This window comes from Rutidosis leptorrhynchoides, chromosome 6 (assembly GCF_046630445.1).
Source record: "Rutidosis leptorrhynchoides isolate AG116_Rl617_1_P2 chromosome 6, CSIRO_AGI_Rlap_v1, whole genome shotgun sequence".
Lineage (NCBI taxonomy): Eukaryota > Viridiplantae > Streptophyta > Magnoliopsida > Asterales > Asteraceae > Rutidosis > Rutidosis leptorrhynchoides.
The window spans coordinates 390,758,823-390,782,959 of NC_092338.1; the positions used below are offsets into that span (position 1 = coordinate 390,758,823).

At 33.3% G+C, this 24,137-nt stretch overlaps 1 protein-coding gene and 1 pseudogene across 1 annotated transcript; both read left to right on the forward strand.

The window, feature by feature from the left end:
• Positions 1-3,432: 3,432 nt before the first annotated feature.
• Positions 3,433-7,355, forward strand: LOC139855518 (uncharacterized). Its single transcript, XM_071844751.1, has 4 exons — positions 3,433-3,549; positions 3,643-3,749; positions 6,702-6,736; positions 7,084-7,355. The coding sequence occupies exons 1-4, from the start codon at positions 3,547-3,549 to the stop codon at positions 7,149-7,151; spliced, it is 213 nt and encodes a 70-aa protein (XP_071700852.1). The 5' UTR covers positions 3,433-3,546; the 3' UTR covers positions 7,152-7,355.
• Positions 7,356-8,609: 1,254 nt separating this feature from the next.
• The window catches only part of LOC139854986 (uncharacterized), a 43,434-nt pseudogene continuing 27,906 nt past the window's right edge, over positions 8,610-24,137 (forward strand).

Sequence of the window (24,137 nt, forward strand, 5' to 3'; positions counted from 1 at the left end):
CACTTTTCATCAAGCAAAAACATCATTTACAATAGCCGAAATCTCGTCAAGTGATCATTAAATGTTCAAAATCATCGTTTCAAGTTTACAAAATGCATTTTAAGATTCGGGAATCCAATTCACACATATGATATGCCGTTTTGAAGGTAATGAAACATACATTACAACTAAACACATACTAATAACATTTCATGGCATTCGAAACATCAAAAGTTCGTTTTAAGTCTATCAAACCCTAACCAAAATTCACAAAAATCAATAATCATGCGTTTGAAGTTTTCTTAGTCAACCTACGCATAAAAACGAAGCTAGTGATACTAGTAACACAATTAAAACATGAACTTTAACAAATTAACAACATTAACTCATCCAAAATCAAAGATTAAGCACACCCATTTTAAATGTTCAAACTAGTTACTCAAAATAACGAATCGAGCAAACAAAACATATATTCATGTTATACACGAGCCATAGACACTAACTAACATCATTTCAAGTCAAAAACACGAATTTAGAGAAATCTAGAGTTTTAGAAACGTTACCCAAACGAGATGAAATTGGTACCAAAATGTAGAGGATGAAGAGAGGATCACGAAAATGTAATTTGTTTTGATGTTTGCTTCTCCAATCGAATTTAGATGATGAATCTTTGTGAAGATCAAAAAGATGTAAAGATTGGAAGTGTTAGTTGAAAGAAAATGGAAAAGAGAAAAAGAAATAAAATGAATGGAGGAGGTGAATGGTTGACTAGTCAACCACTAGTCACTTATTTGGTCAAGTGGCAAAACTAGTCCCTCAAGTTTGTTGTCGGGTGCGGGAATTAACCGAACGAGTATTTTAAAATGCTAGAGTTACCGAGAGATGTTATAATTAAATAACGGAAATATTAAGAACGTTAGTTAACGAATGATACGAATTTAGATAACGAAAGATATCATCTAAAAAAAAAGACGGTGTTAAAAATAAATTTAACGGAAAAATGCGGGATGTTACAGACGGTCTTTTATGAGTACCGTTCCCTTGTACGATTGGTTAACCATGGTTGTGTGAATTTTGTATTAGCATATTTAATTGTGAACTATATGCTCTTGGTGTCGCTAGCCTATTATGAATTGCGGATATTGGTTTATGCATAATATTTGCATAGTTGTCGAATTGCTAGCTTGTATGCGGTATTGTGTAAGTGATTGCAAGTAAGTAGGTTATATATGTATATGTATAATTATTGCATTCACTAAACGTTAGCTTACCCTCTCGTTGTTTACCTTTTTACAGGTATTGTGTTATGAAGCTAACTAGTTGTTAGGCTAGTTGCGTAGGAGCGCTTGGGCTCGATGGGGTAGCTTTTGGATATGCGGATGCGGATTGGGGATTTGGTAGTCCCCGAGATTATGCTCTTGGTATCGGGTTGGGTTATAGAGTCCTAACTCGTCTAAATGTAAATTGGGATTGAAACTTGTATTTCGTACTAAAGTCGTAAAACTCGTTTTATTATTGGAACGTGCTAGTTTCATCTAATATTATATGTTGAGAAAAGCGTTTCGTCTAAAAGTGCCGGGAAGCGGGTTTTCCGCCCGCGTGAAATTGTAAAACTGTTCAGGAACTTTTAGTTCATTTGGACGCCGTCCAAATTGCTTGGACGCCGTCCTGGGCTTTACTGCTGGGCGCCGTCCAGATAACTGGACGCCGTCCAGATGCACTGTCTCACAATTTTTTTTAAGGGCATATTTTTGGTAAAACGAAGTTGGGTCGTTACAGTTGAATTATTCAACATCATTCGTCATTCATATGTCACAAACAAACGCACTGAATGTTGAACGGTTCAGCGCTGAACACTGAATCTTTTAACATTTAGCGTGTTTGTTTCCGACCTCTCAATGACACATAATGTTGAATGGTTCAACATTTCGTGTTGAACTATTAAGAGTTGAAACATTCTCTTAACCACTAAGCCCCCAAAATTTATGTAATATATCATCCTTAAATTGTATCATGAATACTTATCAAACAAGTATATTGAAAGTTTTATTCATTTAAAATGTTAATAAGGTAATTTTACCTCATATCATATTGTTCATTCATAATGATTATCAACAACTTATTGTCATTCAGAACCAAGTTCATTTAGAACCTTGAATCATTCACATTATGAATGATTCAACGCTTAATCATTCAGTTTTATCAAACGCAGTCTTAGTTTTCTCGTTCAATTAAACTAAGGGTGTGTTTGTTAATCTCTTAATTAAATGATTAAATGTCGAATGTTTAACCGTTCAACATTCAGCGCGTTTAATTTTGACATACATATGATGTTGAATGGTTTAACATTCATTGATGAACCATTCGGAGCTGAAATAATCTGCTAACCATTAAACACCTAGATTTTATGTAATAATCTCTTTAAATTATATCATGAACATTTATTAAACAGCAATATTGTAGTAATTGTTCATCTCGAAGGTTAATAAGGTAATTTTACAGGCTAAATGATTACCAAACATTTTATTGTCATCCAGAAGCAAATTTATTCAAAATATTTGAATCATTTAGATTATGAACCGCTCAACACTTAATTATTCAGTTTTATCAAAGCACCCTTATTAAATAACTATAATATTTTTTTTCAAGTGAAAGGTTAATAATTCAATTTTACAACATTCACATTGTTCAATCAAATGATTATGTAACATGTTATTGTTATTCAAAAACAACTTTATTCATAATCTTTGAATCATTCGTTTTATGAACTTTAATCTGTTAATCATTCAATTTTATCAAACGTTACATTTATTAAATAATTATAATGTTTTTTTGTTAAGCCAAAACTTAATAATGTAATTTTACGTTATTTATGTTAATTATTTATTCTAATGATTATCTAACATGTCATCGAAACTAAGGGTGTGTTTGTTTGCTTCTTAATGGAATGGTTCAGCGCTGAATACTGAACCATTCAGTATTCAGCGCGTTTCTTTCTGACCTCTGAATGACATATGGTGCTGAATAGTTCAGAATTCGATGCTGAACCATTCAGAGCTGAAATGCTCTATTAACCATTAAGAGCCTAAATTATCTGTAATATTCTTCTCAAATCATATCCTGAACACTTAATCAACAACTATATTAAATTTTTTATTAATGTTACACGTTAATAAGGTAATTTTACCTAGTTCATATCGTTCGTTCTAAATGATTTTCAAACAGCTTATTTTCATTAATAACAAACTTTATTCAAAGTTTCTGAATAATTCAGATTCTGAACCATTTAACGCTAAATCATTAATTTTTATCAAACGCCAACCTAAATTTATTTGAAACTTTTGGATGATTCAGGACCTATCAGTTTTATCGAATGCATCGCAAGACTTATGCTCTATTCATGGTAAACTGTAACTACTAGGCACTTTTTTATTTTTACATATAAAACGCTGTCGTTCACATGTTTTCAATGAGTTCTCTGTACTCTCTTTTCTTGCCCGTGTAAACAAATCTAATAATCCAACAGTTACGAAAGAACCCTAAATCCCCAATTTCCGTTTCACAATAATGGTAAGTTTTATTTTATTAATTAATTTAGGGATGTTGAATTTATATCTTACATTGTGATCCAACTAAAAAGATGTTAAATTTGATTGTGTACAGTCAGCGTTGTTCAATTTTCATTCATTTCTGACGGTGGTGTTACTGGTTATTTGTACATGCACTTTCTTGAAGCTGCAGTTTCCTGCTATCCTTGAAGAAAAAACTGGGTTAGATCTTTATTCCAAAAGCCCTAATTTTAATCTGTTTATTGTAGGTTTTAATTAACTTAAAATGATTTATCATTATGAATGGTTAAGGTAGTTTATCATTTTGAATGTTTTTATTCTAGGGTAGAGTAAGCATTGTCTATATTTTACCTCCCCTGTTTTTGTTGTTGTTGTGTGATAAAAGGTAGTTAATTAGTTATCTCTGTTTTACTATTGTATATATGTGGTACTGATTTTGATGATCTTGCTACTTATGTGGCGGCCATGTCAGCAAAAACCATCTTATGAAAGTTTACTTTTTTCTTACTGGTTAGGCGGGTACCCAATGAAGATTAAAAATACTTACAATAGCAAAATAATTGAAAGTTCGCTAATATTTTTAAGTTGAATGCATACAACGGGTGGTTGGATAGATTTCTATATACTTTGCTCTTTATCTTGCACTGGCCATGATGATCGCACAATTAGAAACAAGAGATTAGGCATAACTTTATCAAGCTTATGATAAGGTTGAAAGGTTCAAAATGGTCAATGGAGAATACATGCTTTGACATTTATAAAAGATTCGATCTTGATGCCTTTGTAAGTGTCTTGTAACATAGTTTTAGGAATTCAGTGGTTAGGTTTCTTAGGCATTGTACATTTTTGGATTCTTGATTCACTTATTACACTTCACCTTGCATAGAGAAAAGGTGATTAAGATATCTCCGTAGTAGACAGTTACAAAGTGGTGCAAAGGTGACTAAGATACAAACGATGATCAATAAGATAGTCTACTGTCTTTGTTTGTATATATAACAATATTGTAGTACCATTGCAGGTTTGCCTCAGTGGTATCCCCACACCTTGTGTGTGGGGCTTGGGTTTAGGTCATGGGTTCGAGCCTCGCTCTGCCCATCCTATTAATCAATCTGCCTGAAATATGGAGCTCAAGATTGACCCTAGGAGATTTTCTCCCAGATCCATTCAGGATTCAAACCCGGTCTGCCTGCCCCTCGGGATGGCTTAAGGATCGGGTTCCTACAATACGATTCGGGTTTCCTCCAGAAAGCGCGTGCGTGCGTGGCATATGATCGCGAAGGTGGTTAAATCCCCTCTGGGTGATGCCGACAGCTTGCCTTTAAAAAGAAAAATTACTACAATATTGTAGTTGGGTCCTATCATATTTCACAAGTTTGGGGGTTATGTATTATTGCAAAAACCTATTAGCATGAGTCTTAAGGATACCTGCTCTGCAGAAATATGTATATGAACTATTAATACAATAGCCCTTCTAATGATTAATACTATTTTTTGGCTGGACACACTTTGTATTAAAGTTTACCTGGTGTAGACTGTCAGTTCTTTAAATTTTTTCCGAGATACTGTTACTATTAAATTATAGTAGCTGCGCGTGATAATGTCTAACAAACTACCTTCAAGACTTCACTATGATTTCTTAATACTACATTGCGTGTGATGATCAGATTCATAGATGGCTATTTGAGATTAAGGGTGTGCTTGGTTGGGGGTATTAGAGGGTATGGAATGATAATGATTATCATTGTCTAGGCTTGGTATGTTTTACGGAAAGGAATCAATGCTAATTAGTGGGTAATGAACCATTACCCTATAAATTGGGGGTATTGAATATGGGGTAATGAGATGATATAACTACCACTCTGTAGCCGTCCCTTGACTCCCTTCATGCTTCTATTTTCCTTTTATTATAGAGTTTCTAATTTCCAACCCAATTTCTTTTATTCTCCAAGTAACTCACGTACACTCCGTCTCAGTTAATGCACGACAATGTAACAAAGATATAAACAAAAAACAAGTATAAGTAAGAAAACACGAAATGCACAAACACAGTAAAAAAAATATACGCATGACTTCTTTGTCTAATTTATCAATTTTTATTGATTTTCATCTTCATCAAAGTTTTAACAAATCTAGAGATCTAACGTAAAGAAATTTGAATCCTTATCAAGTACCCGTATCTATTTTGAATATTAATTAGTCATCATCAAAAATTTTAGTTCAATGTTATGGTTTTATTATGATGAGATGATGAAATATATTTTAAAGTTTATCAAGCACAATCAATGCCTCAATGGAATGATAATACTCATATCATTCCTTTATATTCCCATTCCATTATCATTACTATTGTCATTATCATTCCCTTAAACTAACCAAGCACCCCCTAAGAGTATAAACCAATCAGCTTAATAAATTTAGTAAAACAAATTTATGTGTGTATCATTTAATACTTGTTTCCAGTAGTGCTTTTATTTCAGCATACATCATCGTAGCATATTGTCTTACACTTGTTTAAAATTGTCTATTCACATTATGCTTTTGATCTGTTACATGTGTATGAATACATTTACCAAACTAAAAGATCTTTTTGGGATTAATGCGTAATGTTGTGTAATGAGGTTGTATTTGTTTACTTTTATCTATATACTCCATTGGTGTATATACAGTTTTTGTAAAGGGAATATGTGTATTTTGTAGTTCTATTTATGTTCTCTCGATGTCATGACCTGTGTGTACCACATGATGTATCTGCATTTTTCCAACATAATATATACCTAGTTGGTTCATATAGAAAAAAGAACAATCTGGAAAAGTTCTTGGTGCAATTACTCAAACTTCATTACACTTAAACTTGGATAAATCTGTTAGGGACCCATCGCAAATTTTGCATGTCGTTTTACTTTAAAACGAAAGTTTTTTTTTTTTTTAATAACAATTCTTAGTTTACTTCCGAGAAACCATGGTTTATGGTGGGAATAATTTTTGTTAGAAAGGTTGAACGGTTGTACCTATCAAGGTCAATCTCATGTCAACGTGTCCGCAAGTCTGCTTGTGCTTGCTATTATCATGTCAGGCGATGCATTGATATTTTCGCTACATTTATAGTTGTTGGATTTTACTAAAATAAATTTCTAATTCTTTCTATTGCAGATTTCGGGGTTTCTTTTGGAAGGCTGCAAGAATAGGTAAATTTATGATGGTCATATACACCATTATGCTCTCAGTTTAAAACCCTGTCTACCAACTCGAACTAAAAATATAAACTTTAAATTATCTAATCATAGAATAAACAAGCCATTGCAGAATTCAACATATCACCCATGCTTCAATAATAGTGATTAACATAGTTTACAATTAACATAGGTTTATTTTGATGATTTAACCTTGTCTTTTGGTGGGTTACATTTGTATAATTGGTGGCACAACGGGTATTTTTTTGGTATGGGCTTGGTTGGGCTAGGTTTTGTAGAAAATGTATTTAGATGGCAAATTGTAAATGTGGCATCTAACTTGCATTTACTCGTTGTATCAGGTGAACGGTTGAGCCCGTGGGTGGCGTTTGGATGCTTTACAATGGGTGTCTCCATCATATTTTTCTAAGTGGCGTTTTCTTTCCCACATTAATCGTATGTTGGTATTCAATTCTTAATTTCCCTTGTTAAAGCTTTTTTGTAAAGATAAATATATTTTTCTTCCTTTAAATGCATCCACTAGGGCTAATACTGATCAACTCCAGCATTGATATTGATAATGTATACTATAACCTGTGTTAAAGATTTATGTTGATATTAAGATCCTATTTAATCGATAACGTGATGCTATTACATTTAATCTTTAATGTTGGATGATTGGGCTGATTTGTGATTATAATTCTACAGGATATTAGACTGGCTCTTGTATTATGAGTCAAAGCGGCTCCTCTTATTCTTTCTACGATAATCCAAATAGTTATAGTTTGAGTTAACTGATAACTATTTAGATAAGAGGAAAATTATCATCTATCTTTCGAAGTATTTATTCATCCTAAAAGTAAATAATAACTGTTCAGGAACACCTCCCATATTTATTTATAGTGACGTTTATACACACATGAGATGAGATTTAATACTAAAAAGGTAAACACATTGTTAATCAGTAGTGATTTTATTGGGTTTACTTTGTATTTTGAAACAAGAATTTGAGATGTAAAACAAAGTGAACAACAATTTATATTCAGTTAATTGTGGTGAAAATTTCTAGGTCCGACATTAAATTAGGTACATGTTTAACGAATTAGAGGTACATTTGTTTATGTGATGTTGGTTGTGTTTCTTTACAACTGAATGTAATGATTCATTTCTGTTTAAATATATGGCATTTGACGCGTTTGTTTGTAGTTTCTGAATGACAAATGATGATTTATACAACAAAAATCGTGAGTTTAACATTTATCAAACAACTATATTCTCATATTTACTCATGTCAAATGTTAATACGGAAGGTACGTTAAAAGAATTATCAAAAGACTTATTATCATTCAAAATCAATTTATTAGAAGCTTTAATTATTCGGATTTGAAATTGAATCATCAAACGCTTAATCATTTTGCTTTTATTTGAACCATTAAATGCTTAATCATTATGTTTTCTTTTTTCTTTATTAGAAATGGTCACAGTTTTGCTGGGAAAGATGTATGTATTAGAGTTTCCCAACCTTAGCGTCCACCACCGCGCCCACCACCGCGCCCTCCTGGGCGGCGATGGCAACGGCTAGCCCAGGGGGCTGCCCTCGATTCCGTCCAGCATTTCGTGTTGTGCATCGCCTTTTTTGGTCAGATTTGTGGACGAGCCCTTCGAATGGAAAAACACTCCAACGGTCAATTTTTTGGCAGTTGGAGATGAATTTGTTTTTTTTTCTTTTTTTTTTCTTTTTTCTTTTTTAAACTCTATATATACACTCCAATTTCATACACACACATACACTCATATTTCATACAATTTCATACACACACACATACACTCATATTTCATACATTTTCATCAATTCTATCTCAAATTATCAAACACTATATTTATTAATATGAATCCAAATAACCCAAATTCCGATCCGGATATGAATTTGGTATTAACGATCTTGAATACCACAAATAATCGAGCGCTTGAAGATATCGCAAGACTTGATCATTTAGATGAGTTAAACCACGAAGAAGAAGTTGAACCCATTCCAAGGGCACCGAGAATATTTTTATATAGAGATCGTGAAGGCCGTGCAAAAGCTTTATGGAATGATTATTTTTCCGACAACTGTACGTTTCCCGCCGATTATTTTCGTAGACGTTATCGCATGAGCAAACCTTTGTTTCTTCGGATATGTCAAGGTATAATGAATTTTTCTCAAACTCCGATTCCTGAGTATTTTACTTATTTTCATCAAAAACGTGATGCTTATGGGCTACTAGGTTTTAATATTGTTCAAAAAGTAACATCAGCCATACGTCAACTAGCGTATGCTGCGACGGCCGATCTTTTTGACGAGTATTTGCATATGGGTGAACAAACCGCATATGATAGTTTAAATAAATTTTGCAAATGTATTTTTCACTTGTACGCAACAGAGTATTTGAGAAAACCAACTGCACAAGATGTGCAACGTTCGACCACTAAACATGCTCAAATACATGGATTTTCGGGGATGTTAGGAAGCATCGATTGTATGCATTGGAGATGGAGAAATTGTCCGGCACGTTGGAAGGGTCATTACACACGAGGTGACCATGGTTACCCGTCAATTATGCTTGAAGCGGTAGCGTCTTATGATGGATGGTTTTGGCACACTTTCTTTGGTACTGAGGGATCAAATAATGATATTAATGTACTTAATCAATTTGATTTGTTTAACGACTTATTAGTCGGCGAGGCTCCACCATGCACGTTTACGGTGAATGGGTGTACGTTTAATAAGGGTTATTATTTGGCGAATGGAATTTACCCGGAATGGTCCACGCTAGTTAAGTCATTCAGAAATCCGATTGATCCAAAACAATCAAAGTTCAAAAGGTATCAAGAATCTGCAAGAAAAGATATTGAACGAGCATTTGGAATACTACAAGGTCGATGGACGATTGTGCAGCATCCGGCAAGACCATATTATATCCGAAAAATTAGAAGGATTATGTTAACATGTGTGATATTAAACAATATGATAACCGAGGACAACGGCCGTGCATTTGTGGACTTGAAGAGAATTATCGGCCGATTCGACGTGCAAGAGGAACTTTCCAAGAAAGGGTTGACGCGCTGTGATGATCGCTCCAAATCCATATGGACGAACACGTCATTCATCGATTTCATTGCGAGGTATTTGACCTCTATATGATACGTTTTGTAAACATTGCATTCTTTTGAAAAGGCACACCATAAATGAATATTTAAATCAAAGGTTTTCGACATCTGATGATTTCTACATATGGACAATCACCGTAATATAATAATTTACAATAATACTTCCGTTGATAATGCAGTCAAAATAAGATACATGGTGATGATTTGGTGAATGCAACGTTTTCTTGAAAAATATGTCATGTATGACTCCATGCACATAGCTTGTCTAACATATAAGCAAACAGCGGAAGACTTCTAGGGAACCTGAGAATAAACATGCTAACAAGTGTCAACACAAAGGTTGGTGAGTTCATAGTTTTAATGTTGCGCATAATCTGTATATAAAGGTGGATCACAAGATTTCAGTTGTTCAATCCAGAAACGTTTATCAAAATATTCTACGAAATTGAGCACCCTGGTAACTAAACTTAACGTATATATAATTTATACCCTTTGTATAATCATCTTAATAATACACGCAAACCAACGTGTACGCTTCTCAAATAGCATACGTCCGTTAAAAGGCTAGTGCTCTAGCTCAGACGGGGATATCAAGCCCTATGGATCCATATACTACTACTCGCGACCACCAGTTCTTATAACTGGCAGTTACTAGTTACCAAAGTTAAGGGATTTTCGGTTCAAACTCAGTGTAGAATTTAGTATGTACTTGTATCCATTGCGTTTAAAATATATTGCATGTATTCTCAGCCCAAAAATATATATTGCAGAATCAATTAAAAAGGGAGCAAATGAAACTCACCTTAGCAGCATATAAAGTCGTTCACCAAAATGTGATCGAAACTCGGATTACCAAATAACCGTAGATCTCAACCTAGAGAACATATGTTGGTCAATAAATGTCTATCAAGCTAGGTCAGGTCATAGTGTATAACAATCCTAATGCTCGAGATCGACATACAAAAGTTATCCAAAGTCGTTTCAAAAAGTCAATTTTGACAATAATTCAACAAAACGAGACGTGCCTTATATATGGATTCATTTACTTGCTGGTAATATTCAAAAATCCAATTTATCATTCTTACAAACAAGTTTCAAAAGCAATTTCAATCAATGTCAATCATAATTCAGTTGATCATATCTTTTAATTCGTTCACCGAAATTACGCGATTTCTAAATGAAAAATTATTGATTTTTCGCCAGCTTTCCAAAAACATGCATATCATATACCTTTTATCAGTAATATATGTATTTACTTCGTGATTCATCATAACTGTTTAACGACAAAATTTAGCATACAAGCATGCATAAATATATATACTCGAGCACTAGACATGGATACGCAATTAATGTATAAAAGATAAAATATGAGTGCTTACGTATCAATATTGAGATTCAATATTGTAGGAAAGTACGTAGATGCAACAGAGATGATAAACACTAGATTTTGAAAGGACCCGTTCATATACATTATAAACGATTCACAATAGTTGATTACATTGCGAGGTATTTGACCTCTATATGATACATTTTACAAACATTGCATTCGTTTTTAAAAGACAAACTTTCTTTACATTGAAAATTGACAGGCATGCATACCATTTCATAATATCCACTATCCAACTATAAATTGATTTAATAATAATCTTTGATGAACTCAATGACTCGAATGCAACGTTCTTCGAAATATGCTATGAAAGACTCCAAGTAATATCTTTAAAATGAGCAAATGCACAGCGGAAGATTTCTTTAACACCTGAGAATAAACATGCTTTAAAGTGTCAACCAAAAGGTTGGTGAGTTCATTAGTTTATCATAATCATTTATTTTCATCATTTTAATAGACCACAAGAATTTCATTTCCAGTTCTTATAAATATACGTCCCATGCATAGAGACAAAAATAATCATTCATATGGTGAACACCTGATAACCGACATTAACTAGATACATATAAGAATATCCCCTATCATTCCGGGATCCTCCTTCGGACATGATATAAATTTCGAAGTACTAAAGCATCCGGTACTTTGGATGGGGTTTGTTAGGCCCAATAGATCTATCTTTAGGATTCGCGTCAATTAGGGTGTCTGTTCCCTAATTCTTAGATTACCAGACTTTAATAAAAAGGGGCATATTCGATTTCGATAATTCAACCATAGAATGTAGTTTCAATTACTTGTGTCTATTTCGTCAAACATTTATAAAAGCGCATGTATTCTCAGTCCCAAAAATATAAAGGGTAAAAAGGCAAATGAAACTCACCATACTGTATTTCGTAGTAAAAATACATATAACGTCATTGAACAAGTGCAAGGTTGGCCTCGGATTCACGAACCTAAATTAATTATATATATATTTATGTGTTGGTCAATATTTTTCTAACAAATTAGGTCAAGTCATAGTGTACCACAATCCTAATGCTCGAGACTAATATGCAAAAGTCAACAAAAGTAAATTTGACTCAAAATAATTTCCAAAAATCTATACATGATTAATATATAGTTTAAATATCGTCGTTTTATATTTTTAAATATTTTTAAAAGATTTATTAGAGTAAATAATATAATTTATTTAGTAATAAATAAAATTTTGTTTTAAATTTATATAATAAAATATACTTTTATATATATTAAGTAATAAAATTTATAGGGTTCATTTAATATCATAAAGATAATATGATAGGTATTATTAAAGTAAGTTATTACACGTAGTAAAATATGTTTGTATCACATATTTATTTGATAAAATAATATCTATAATGATAGTAAGTAAAAGTTGTATTATTTTGTAATAATAATTATTATTATAAAAATATCAATATTTATAATTACTAAGATGACATTATGATAAAACAATAATTTTAATTATGATAACTTTAATATTTACGATAATTTTTAATATTATCTTTAAAATAATAATTCTATTTAAAATAATAATAATAATGATATTTTATAGTAACAATGACATTTCTATTAAAATGATAATTTTTGTTAAAATGATAGTTTTAATACTAACGATACTTTTAATAATAATAGTAATGATAAAAATAATAAGAACGATAATTTTATCTAAATCAATATCTTATAATATTTTAATTTCATCATGATACTCTTACTCATTATTTCCTAATCGTTTCGTTTAATAGCTTTTAATCGTCTTTTATATCGTGTTCATAATAATGATAATAATAGTAATCAAAATAATTAGGTGTTACAAATATTTGTTTTAATTACACTAATATTAATAATGATAGTTACTATAACATTATTAACGATAATACTAATAATTATCTTAATGATAATATAGTAATAATAATAATAACAATAACAATAACCATTTTTAAATAATGATATATATATATTAATAATGATAATAATAATAATACTAATAATAATAATAATAATAATAATAATTGGATAATAATAATAATACTAATTATAATTTTAACGATAATAACGATAGTAATAATAAAAAAAATAACAATTTTTAATGATAAATCCCTTTTATTGATAAAGATAATAATAATGATAATAATAAGATAAAACTAGAACGACGATAAAAACGACGATAATAATAATCATTTTTAATAAAAATATCAAAAATTCAATTGATTATAACTTCTAATCCGTTCATCGAAACCATTCGATATCTAAAGGAAAAGTTCTTAATTTTTCACTGGCTTTCCAAGGACATGCATATCTTATATCTTATCTCAACCGCAAGTGTAACTAATTCAAGATTCAACCTAACCTGTCTAAGGGCAATATCAAAAGTACAAGCATGCATAATCCTAAATACTCGAGCACTAGTCAGGGATACACTATTAGTATGTAAAAGTTAAATTATGAGTACTCACGTATCAATATTGAGATTCAATATTGCAGGAAAGGTACGTAGACGCAGCGGAAATGATAAACACTATATTGACCTCACGAGCATACCCATGAACCATACTCAATCACCTCCATAGCTATAACCCATAATTTCCTTAATCCTATCCTACTCGAAAAACAATTTCGAAATCACTCGGACAGCACTCCGTCGTAATATTTTATGTATACTAATAATATCTTGAAATAATACGGAGTAAATATATATATGTAAATCGATTGAGAGAGTTTAGAGAAAAATATTTTCAAATTTCTATGAAATAATGAAACCTATTGAATTCTATTTATAATAGATTTTTGAATTATTAAAGTGAATTATTAAAGTATGAATTATTAAAGTGAATTATTAAAGTATGAATTATTAAAGTGAATTATTAAAGTATGAATTATTAAAGTGAATTATTAAAGTATGAATTATTAAAGTGAATTATTAAAGTTAAAGTAAAGTAAAAATAAAGTAAAGGTAAAGTTTAAGTATAGTAAAAGTATAAAACTATGTACGTATAATACGCGTATAAATATATATAATATTAATTTAAATCGTTATATATATTTAATAAAATAAAATATAAATATCGTTATCTTTATCATACTAGTTAAGTAATGAGTTGTCAAAAGTGGTTCTAGATATTTAAAAAAGTTATATACGTTTTAATAATAAAGTTCTTTTTAAACTGAAAACGTTTTTGTACGTTTGAAACTAAATAGATCAATCGAGTCTTTATGAGATTCAATCTTCCACTATCCTTTGTCTAGTTCTCAATGATTGACAATTTGTTCTTATTTATAAATCACTTTACCATTTTCCGAATATTGTTAAAATGGAAAGATTTCTCAAATTAACGTGGGCCTTTCAACAGAGACTTGTAATCATAATTCAATATATCTGATAATTCAATCATTTGATCTTATCTTCTAATTCCATTGACAAACATTTTGAAACAGATACAATAATATAAAGTATTTAATCTAACATTTTGTTTACGTTTCAAGTTATAATAAATATACACATATACATATATAATCATATTCGTTTAATGGTTCGTGAATCGTTGGAACCTGGTCGAGGTTGCATGAATGTATGAACATAGTTTAAAATTCTTGAAATTTAACTTAACAAATATTGCTTATCGTGTCGGAAACATATAAAGATTAAAGTTTAAAATTGGTTGGAAATTTCCGGTGTCGGAAACATATAAAGATTAAAGTTTAAATTTGGTTGGAAATTTCCGGATTGTCACATGTAACATCCCGCGTTTTTCCGTTAAATTTATTTTAACACCGTCTTTTTTTTTTAAAATAACATCTTTCGTCACCTATATTCGTACACTTCGTTAACTAATGTTCTTGATAATCCCGTTACTCGATTACAACATCTCTCGTTAACTTGCGTTTTAAAAATATTCGATCGGTTAAATCCCGCACCCGCTTTGAAACTCGAGGGACCGGAGTTGCCAAATGGGCAAACTAGTTGACTAGGTCAACTAGTCAACCCATTTTTCCACCATTCATTCATTCCATCATCTCCCTCATCTTTTTTTCTCTCCATCTCAAGAACACACACATAAACCCATTCCATTCATTCATCATCTAAATCCGATTGGAGAAGCAAACATCAAAACAAATTACATATTTGGAATCCTCTCTTCATCCTCTACAATTTGATACCAACTTCATCTCGTTTGGGTAACATTTCTAAAACTCTAGATTTCTCTAAATTCGTGTTTTTGATTTGAAATGGTGTTAGTTAGTGTCTATGGCTCGTGTCTAGCATGAATATATGATTTACTTGCTCGATTTGTTGTTTTGAGTAACTAGTTTGAACATTTGAAATGGGTTTGCTTAATCTTGCATTTTGGAAGATTAAATGTTGTTTGATTGTTAAAGTTCATGTTTTAATTGTGTTACTAGTATCACTAGCTTCGTTTTGATGCGTAGGTTGATTAAGAAAACTTCAAACACATGATTATTGATTTTTGTGAATTTTGGTTAGGGTTTGATAGACTTTGAAATGAACTTTTGATGCGTTGAATGCTTGTTAATGTTGTTAGTAAGTGTTTAGATGCATTGTATGCTTAACTACCTTCGGAACGGCATATCGTATGTGTAAATTGGATTCCCGAATCATAAAATACGTTTTACGAACTTGAAACTTTGAAAATAAACCCTTCTTGATCAATTGATGAGTTTTCGGTTATTGTAATTGATGTTTTTGCTTGTGAAAGGTAGTTAATTGTATTCCTTGTCAAAAGAGCTTTCCAATGATATAAGATGCGTATTCTAAGTGTTTACGGTTTGCGTTTTGTGCTAAATTGAATTTTGGATCAAGACTTGAACTTTTGAAACTGACCAGGTACCAGGCCACGCCTAATGTCGCGGCGCGACACCTCTGGCCGCGGCGCGGCAATAGCCTTGTTTGGGTTCTGACCTACTTTGTCAAATTTCGAAAAATGTTTGCTATGCTACGCACCTCCGATTAACATGTAACTTGGCCAACATGCTCATATATGACTTCTAAGCTTAGAAAAATAGTTCGGGACCCGACCCGAACGTGTTGACTTTTTCGTTGACTTTGACCAAGTTTGACTTTTAGTTAAACTTAACCAAACGTTTATGCAATCGTTCTAACGTGCTTTTATACTTGATTCTTGCATGAAACTTGACAACGTGATTCACATGCTATACTATTCGAGTCATAACGAGCCATAGGACTAATTGAACACATTTCACCCGACCTTGTGTCGTAACCGGTTAATTGATACAACTTACTTGTTTAGGTCAAGGCTAAGCAACATTCATGCACACGTTTACTTTGTGAAGTACTTTTATACTCGTGCACTCGAGGTGAGATCATAGTCCCACCTTTTCAACAACTTTTTATACTTTTAAATTGTGGGCTGAGAAACATATACTTTGTCACATTTTGTACTACTTACTTTTATACTTTGAACACAAGTACAAGGAAACAAACATTCCACAGCGAGTTAGAACAAAAATCCTCAATTCGATTATCATTAGTTACACTTGCAGGGTGTAAGCGAGAACTTATATTGTGTGGCCATACGGGTTTGACAAACCCTCATTACGGACGGTTCGCTACCGTCTACGGATGAAATATATTTTCGAGAAACAGTGTATGTTCTAACACTATTGTGATGGGGTTCTGTGGAAGGAAACGTTAAGTCTTGATAATTGGGTGCTCGCGAACAATACTTTTGGAATGCAAACGATTTGATAATCAACTATGGGAATACTAAATCTTGTGGTTCAAAAACAACGTTTACAAATACATCTATGATTTCACCAACGTTTTTCGTTGACAATTTTCTATATGTTTCTCAGGTTCATACTCGGCTACTTGATACATGCTTCCGCACACTTTGATTTCTTGCTTGAGGTCAAGCATACATGCATACGCTAGTGATAGCACTTTTGGATTAAACCTTAAAGCATACATATTTACGCTATCTATAGCAACTGTGATTTTCAACTTATATTATGTCGCAAGTTATTTCATTTATACTTTACAATTTTTGTAATCTTAAACTTGTTGTCGAATTGTTTGTAAACTAAACTTTGCAAGTCTTGTACCTTTCAAATGAATGCGACATAATTTTGGTCAAACGAGTCTCATATAAGGACTGCGACCACGCAACAGGACCTAAGTTAACGGCGCCGTCAATAACGGTTTTGGTCGGGTCGTTACAAGTGGTATCAGAGCGTTGGTTGTAGGGAACTAGGATATGCATTAGTGTGTCTGACAGAGTCGTTAGGACGCATTAGTGAATCTAGACTACAACCGGATAGTTAACCATTGCATTCTGACATACATTTGCTATAGATAGCACTTACTTGACTACTTGTGCATTATACTTGAATCATTCTTAGGCAAACTTCTTAATGGTACCAAGTTTTCATCTTACGAACTCGTATTCCGCCACTTTTTGGTAACACACGTAAATTCATGATTCATACACGTATGGATGACGACGACTTCATTAGTCACACTTATTCGGGAACTCTGTCTCCCGGATTGTTATTTGCCACCGTTTCAACTTACTATCGGTTTCCCACTGGTGTTTCTTACTATCTACTTTTTGGTGTTACTACCATCACTACTCTAGGTGAGTATCGTCATCAACATTTATCACTACGGTTGCGTGCTACTCGTTATCATGACTCGTTACTCTTTTCATACCTGAATACCTTATTGTCTGACTCGAACCACATTGACGTGAACAGTTATTTATACACTTCCCTCGGGGAACGCTTCTTTAGAGTTGCACAAATTCTTTCGATTCAATACGAATCACGTTAGAGACGTCGTTACACTTTGTTTATTTTAAATTTTCACGATTACACGAACTTGATTCTATGGAGTGATGTGGGAATGGAGGTATGAGTTAGCGTAATATAACGTCATTTGATCAACGTAGTTATATTACGGTAAGTCATACCAAAGTTCTAATGACACGTGATGGTGGTTGGACTCGATCAACCTAATCACCACCATGTGCCATGTACATGACTTCACTTTTCTTGTTTGGATATCCGAAAACTCCGAGAATATTGATAACAACCATACCCGGGACACATCTTCGATTATTGTCGAACCATATTTATGCTTCCGAATGAATGGAAAATTCTTTCAACTTCAAACATATGTTATACGCATATGCTATCTCGTCTTCGCACGGTTTCATCGAAGAACTACAATATGCTTGATATGCCCACATCGAGGTGGAAATTTCTCTCGTATTACACTCGTACTTCCGTTTAAGGAAAATATTTTATCTAAATTCTCAATGGAGGGAGAGACTCTTCACGTTATACTAGTATTCGCCACGAGGGTGAATAGTCCTAACGAACGTTTTCGGAAACCGATAAATCTTTCGCGGCGTGAAATTCTCGAGAAACAGAAACTTTTTCTAACAAACGTTTTTAAGTCCTAACAAACTTGTTCGAATATACCTTACAGAAATGTACCTCGTCTCGGATCGAGATTCTCGTTTCACTTCTAGATTTGGGAGTGCTTTTCGAAAAGCCTCGGGACCACGTTTAAACATGAGTACCACGCATCAACCATAAACCGACGAACAAAGCAAATGTACGATTCAAACCTTGGAAACCGTAATACGAGTTTGTGCTATCAACTCCAAATTTACTTGAGAAGAGTATTTTCCTTTAGCCTAATTCTCTTACTACAATGATTTTCATTCTAGTTTTAACGTCACACCTTTTGAAATCTTATGTGACCAGAAACGTCATTCTCCTTTTGTAGAACCAAGTTAATGATAATCAAACCACCGAACCCGAGCTAATTCATGGAACAACCAAGAAACTTCTTTAACCTCAGAAAGGCTCGAGACGACCGTAGTCGCCAAAGGAGCTATGCCACTGTTAGACGTAAACTTTTCAAATTCCATGTGGAAAACCGCGTAACGTTAAAGTCGCACCTTGAGGAGGTGTAGTCCGTTTCGGGAAACATAGAAAACAAAATCCGTGATATTTTAATCCTTTTGAAATCTTGGGGCGTTTTGGACCCGTTGCTAGCCGTTTAGATTTTCTGACCCATTTTGAGTCTCCGTTTATCCTACATTCGATGTATCAACTTAAAGACGTGTTTTGCGAAACAAGAACTTGTTATTCCTTTTCGATGGGCTCACTATCGACGATAAACTTTCCTTCCTAGGAGAACCGGTTGAAATTATGAATCGTGAAACCAAACTTCAATCCAACGTAAAAATCCCGACCGTCGAAGTTCGTTGAAATGCCCAAGGACGTACCTTCACTTATCCGTAGAATTTACAACGCAAGATCTCGAGGAAGATTCAACAACTACTACTTCCAACTAAATTTCGGGACGAAATTTCTTTTGAGGTGTGGATAATGTAACATCCCGCGTTTTTCCGTTAAATTTATTTTAACACCGTCTTTTTTTTTTAAAAATAACATCTTTCGTCACCTATATTCGTACACTTCGTTAACTAATGTTCTTGATAATCCCGTTACTCGATTACAACATCTCTCGTTAACTTGCGTTTTAAAAATATTCGATCGGTTAAATCCCGCACCCGCTTTGAAACTCGAGGGACCGGAGTTGCCAAATGGGCAAACTAGTTGACTAGGTCAACTAGTCAACCCATTTTTCCACCATTCATTCATTCCATCATCTCCCTCATCTTTTTTTCTCTCCATCTCAAGAACACACACATAAACCCATTCCATTCATTCATCATCTAAATCCGATTGGAGAAGCAAACATCAAAACAAATTACATATTTGGAATCCTCTCTTCATCCTCTACAATTTGATACCAACTTCATCTCGTTTGGGTAACATTTCTAAAACTCTAGATTTCTCTAAATTCATGTTTTTGATTTAAAATGGTGTTAGTTAGTGTCTATGGCTCGTGTCTAGCATGAATATATGATTTACTTGCTCGATTTGTTGTTTTGAGTAACTAGTTTGAACATTTGAAATGGGTTTGCTTAATCTTGCATTTTGGAAGATTAAATGTTGTTTGATTGTTAAAGTTCATGTTTTAATTGTGTTACTAGTATCACTAGCTTCGTTTTGATGCGTAGGTTGATTAAGAAAACTTCAAACACATGATTATTGATTTTTGTGAATTTTGGTTAGGGTTTGATAGACTTTGAAATGAACTTTTGATGCGTTGAATGCTTGTTAATGTTGTTAGTAAGTGTTTAGATGCATTGTATGCTTAACTACCTTCGGAACGGCATATCGTATGTGTAAATTGGATTCCCGAATCATAAAATACGTTTTACGAACTTGAAACTTTGAAAATAAACCCTTCTTGATCAATTGACGAGTTTTCGGTTATTGTAATTGATGTTTTTGCTTGTGAAAGGTAGTTAATTGTATTCCTTGTCAAAAGAGCTTTCCAATGATATAAGATGCGTATTCTAAGTGTTTACGGTTTGCGTTTTGTGCTAAATTGAATTTTGGATCAAGACTTGAACTTTTGAAACTGACCAGGTACCAGGCCACGCCTAATGTCGCGGCGCGACACCTCTGGCCGCGGCGCGGCAATAGCCTTGTTTGGGTTCTGACCTACTTTGTCAAATTTCGAAAAATGTTTGCTATGCTACGCACCTCCGATTAACATGTAACTTGGCCAACATGCTCATATATGACTTCTAAGCTTAGAAAAATAGTTCGGGACCCGACCCGAACGTGTTGACTTTTTCGTTGACTTTGACCAAGTTTGACTTTTAGTTAAACTTAACCAAACGTTTATGCAATCGTTCTAACGTGCTTTTATACTTGATTCTTGCATGAAACTTGACAACGTGATTCACATGCTATACTATTCGAGTCATAACGAGCCATAGGACTAATTGAACACATTTCACCCGACCTTGTGTCGTAACCGGTTAATTGATACAACTTACTTGTTTAGGTCAAGGCTAAGCAACATTCATGCACACGTTTACTTTGTGAAGTACTTTTATACTCGTGCACTCGAGGTGAGATCATAGTCCCACCTTTTCAACAACTTTTTATACTTTTAAATTGTAGGCTGAGAAACATATACTTTGTCACATTTTGTACTACTTACTTTTATACTTTGAACACAAGTACAAGGAAACAAACATTCCACAGCGAGTTAGAACAAAAATCCTCAATTCGATTATCATTAGTTACACTTGCAGGGTGTAAGCGAGAACTTATATTGTGTGGCCATACGGGTTTGACAAACCCTCATTATGGACGGTTCGCTACCGTCTACGGATGAAATATATTTTCGAGAAACAGTGTATGTTCTAACACTATTGTGATGGGGTTCTATGGAAGGAAACGTTAAGTCTTGATAATTGGGTGCTCGCGAACAATACTTTTGGAATGCAAACGATTTGATAATCAACTACGGGAATACTAAATCTTGTGGTTCAAAAACAACGTTTACAAATACATCTATGATTTCACCAACGTTTTTCGTTGATAGTTTTCTATATGTTTCTCAGGTTCATACTCGGCTACTTGATACATGCTTCCGCACACTTTGATTTCTTGCTTGAGGTCAAGCATACATGCATACGCTAGTGATAGCACTTTTGGATTAAACCTTAAAGCATACATATTTACGCTATCTATAGCAACTGTGATTTTCAACTTATATTATGTCGCAAGTTATTTCATTTATACTTTACAATTTTTGTAATCTTAAACTTGTTGTCGAATTGTTTGTAAACTAAACTTTGCAAGTCTTGTACCTTTCAAATGAATGCGACATAATTTTGGTCAAACGAGTCTCATATAAGGACTGCGACCACGCAACGGGACCTAAGTTAACGGCGCCGTCAATAACGGTTTTGGTCGGGTCGTTACATCACAGTACCTACCCGTTAAAGAAATTTCGTCCCGAAATTTGAGTGGAAAGGTCGTGAATGATAATAAGTATGTTTTCATGATGCATACGGGCTGAAAATTAGAGTTTTATCATCAGCGAATAATTTGGATAAACAATCAATTTATATGAAGAGTACGAATGAAGCTAACATAGAAGAGTGAAATGAGTAAGTGTAGATTCATCTTATCATTTGACGTAGATATGATTGATTCCCAGATTTCAAGGGATTTGAAGAAAATCTTCTTAATAAGATTTGACTCTCTGGTAATCAAGGGAATTAGGATCCGCTTTAAATGCGATCGTCCATTTTAATTGTTCTGTCGGAGATTTTCTTATAAATTCACCTCTTTCGTTTCCTTACAACTCACACCTTCTGTTGATGCATTTTATGCAAGTCCCTAGACATCTACCCACGTCCATTGCAGGTACAACAGTTTACAGGCCACCATGATTGCTCGTTATTATCCTATCTGTGTTTGTATATGTTACAGGAACTGCAGGAACGAGATTTAGATGTTTGACTATGTTAGACTTAGTCAGACGTACGAGTGAAGCCTCACTAGTACGGCTGACAGGCTCATACGCACGGTTGATGCTGAGCTAAGTCACAATTACAACCTAAATGAGAAGACACGAGTGAGTGATCACCCGTACGGCTGATGAAGCCAACTCGTACGTGTGATGAATGAATCGTATGGGTGAGTCAACAGCAGGGGTATATAAAGTCTTATGTTCTTTATTTTAGGTTAAGCCTCTCATTTATTACACACACTCAGATCTAGTGAGCTCATCCGATTCTCTCTCAGTCCAAATCACCCAGGTGGTGAATAATAGCTCTAGGTGTTGATCTAATCACACTTGATTTAGTTGTGGTTTGACTAAATTAATAAAATAAAAAAAAACTTAACCTATTCACTAGAGGGTTTGATTAACTTATTCCGCCATTGTGTGAGTTAAATCTATTGATTTCTAAGTTCCTAGTCATGTTTCATCACCTTCTATTCTTTCCCCCTCAACTCATATTTTAAAGTATTCATCAATATGCTCCATCCAGTTCTGATTCTCGATATACTTCTAACTTTCATATCGGTCATTCTTCTTTTTCATCTACCGCCGGAAGAATCTATTTACTTCTACTATACTCTTGGGTTTATAGTGTTTCTAGTTCTCCCGTGTCTTTATATTGCTATATGCATCGATATATATATGGTTTATAATTTCTGGTTTGTCGTTGGGCTTTATATGTTCCCTTATATTTCAAAGTCTCTGCTTCTATCTTCTATAATCATTATCATTCACAGTTAATGCTCTCTTTTATTTGCTGCAATTTATACCCCAATTTCTATTTCGGAGTTTTGTCCTTTCGTTTCTTCTTCTTGCGATTAATCACCGCTTGTAATGGTCCAGAATTCATAGATATGAATTTCGGAATGAACATTGTTAATGTTCTAGGAAGGAAATTGTGATGGCACGATCTTGACTTGTAAAATTACTAGAATACCTTGAAAAAGGCCGAATCATCAAGAAATATTTTCTTAATATTTTAGAGGTTAAATAGAATACAAGAGTCGTATAACATGGCACATGATGATGTTATGATCTGTGAATCATCACGTTCCATTTAGAAACTCAGCATGACTTACTGTAATATAATCACATTGATCAAGTGTCATTATATTATACTATTCATGCTTCAGTTCCCAACACTACTTCAAAATATTCCTATTTTAAACTTGAATGTTTCAGAATTTAGAAACTAAAATAGTTTCTTTTATGATGTAATACAGATAGCGCTAAGAGGTAAATGATTTCAAATAAGAAAAATTAAGAAAATATCTTCAGAATTATGGAGGATATTTATAATGAAAGATATGATGATATTTTAGAATTTCTAATATCAGAGGATGATGAAGAATATTGTCCGCAGGGGTTTAGAGTCAGGAGCAAGGTATTCGTTAATGACTTCAGCAGGTACTGAATCATTTGGATCCTTTGAA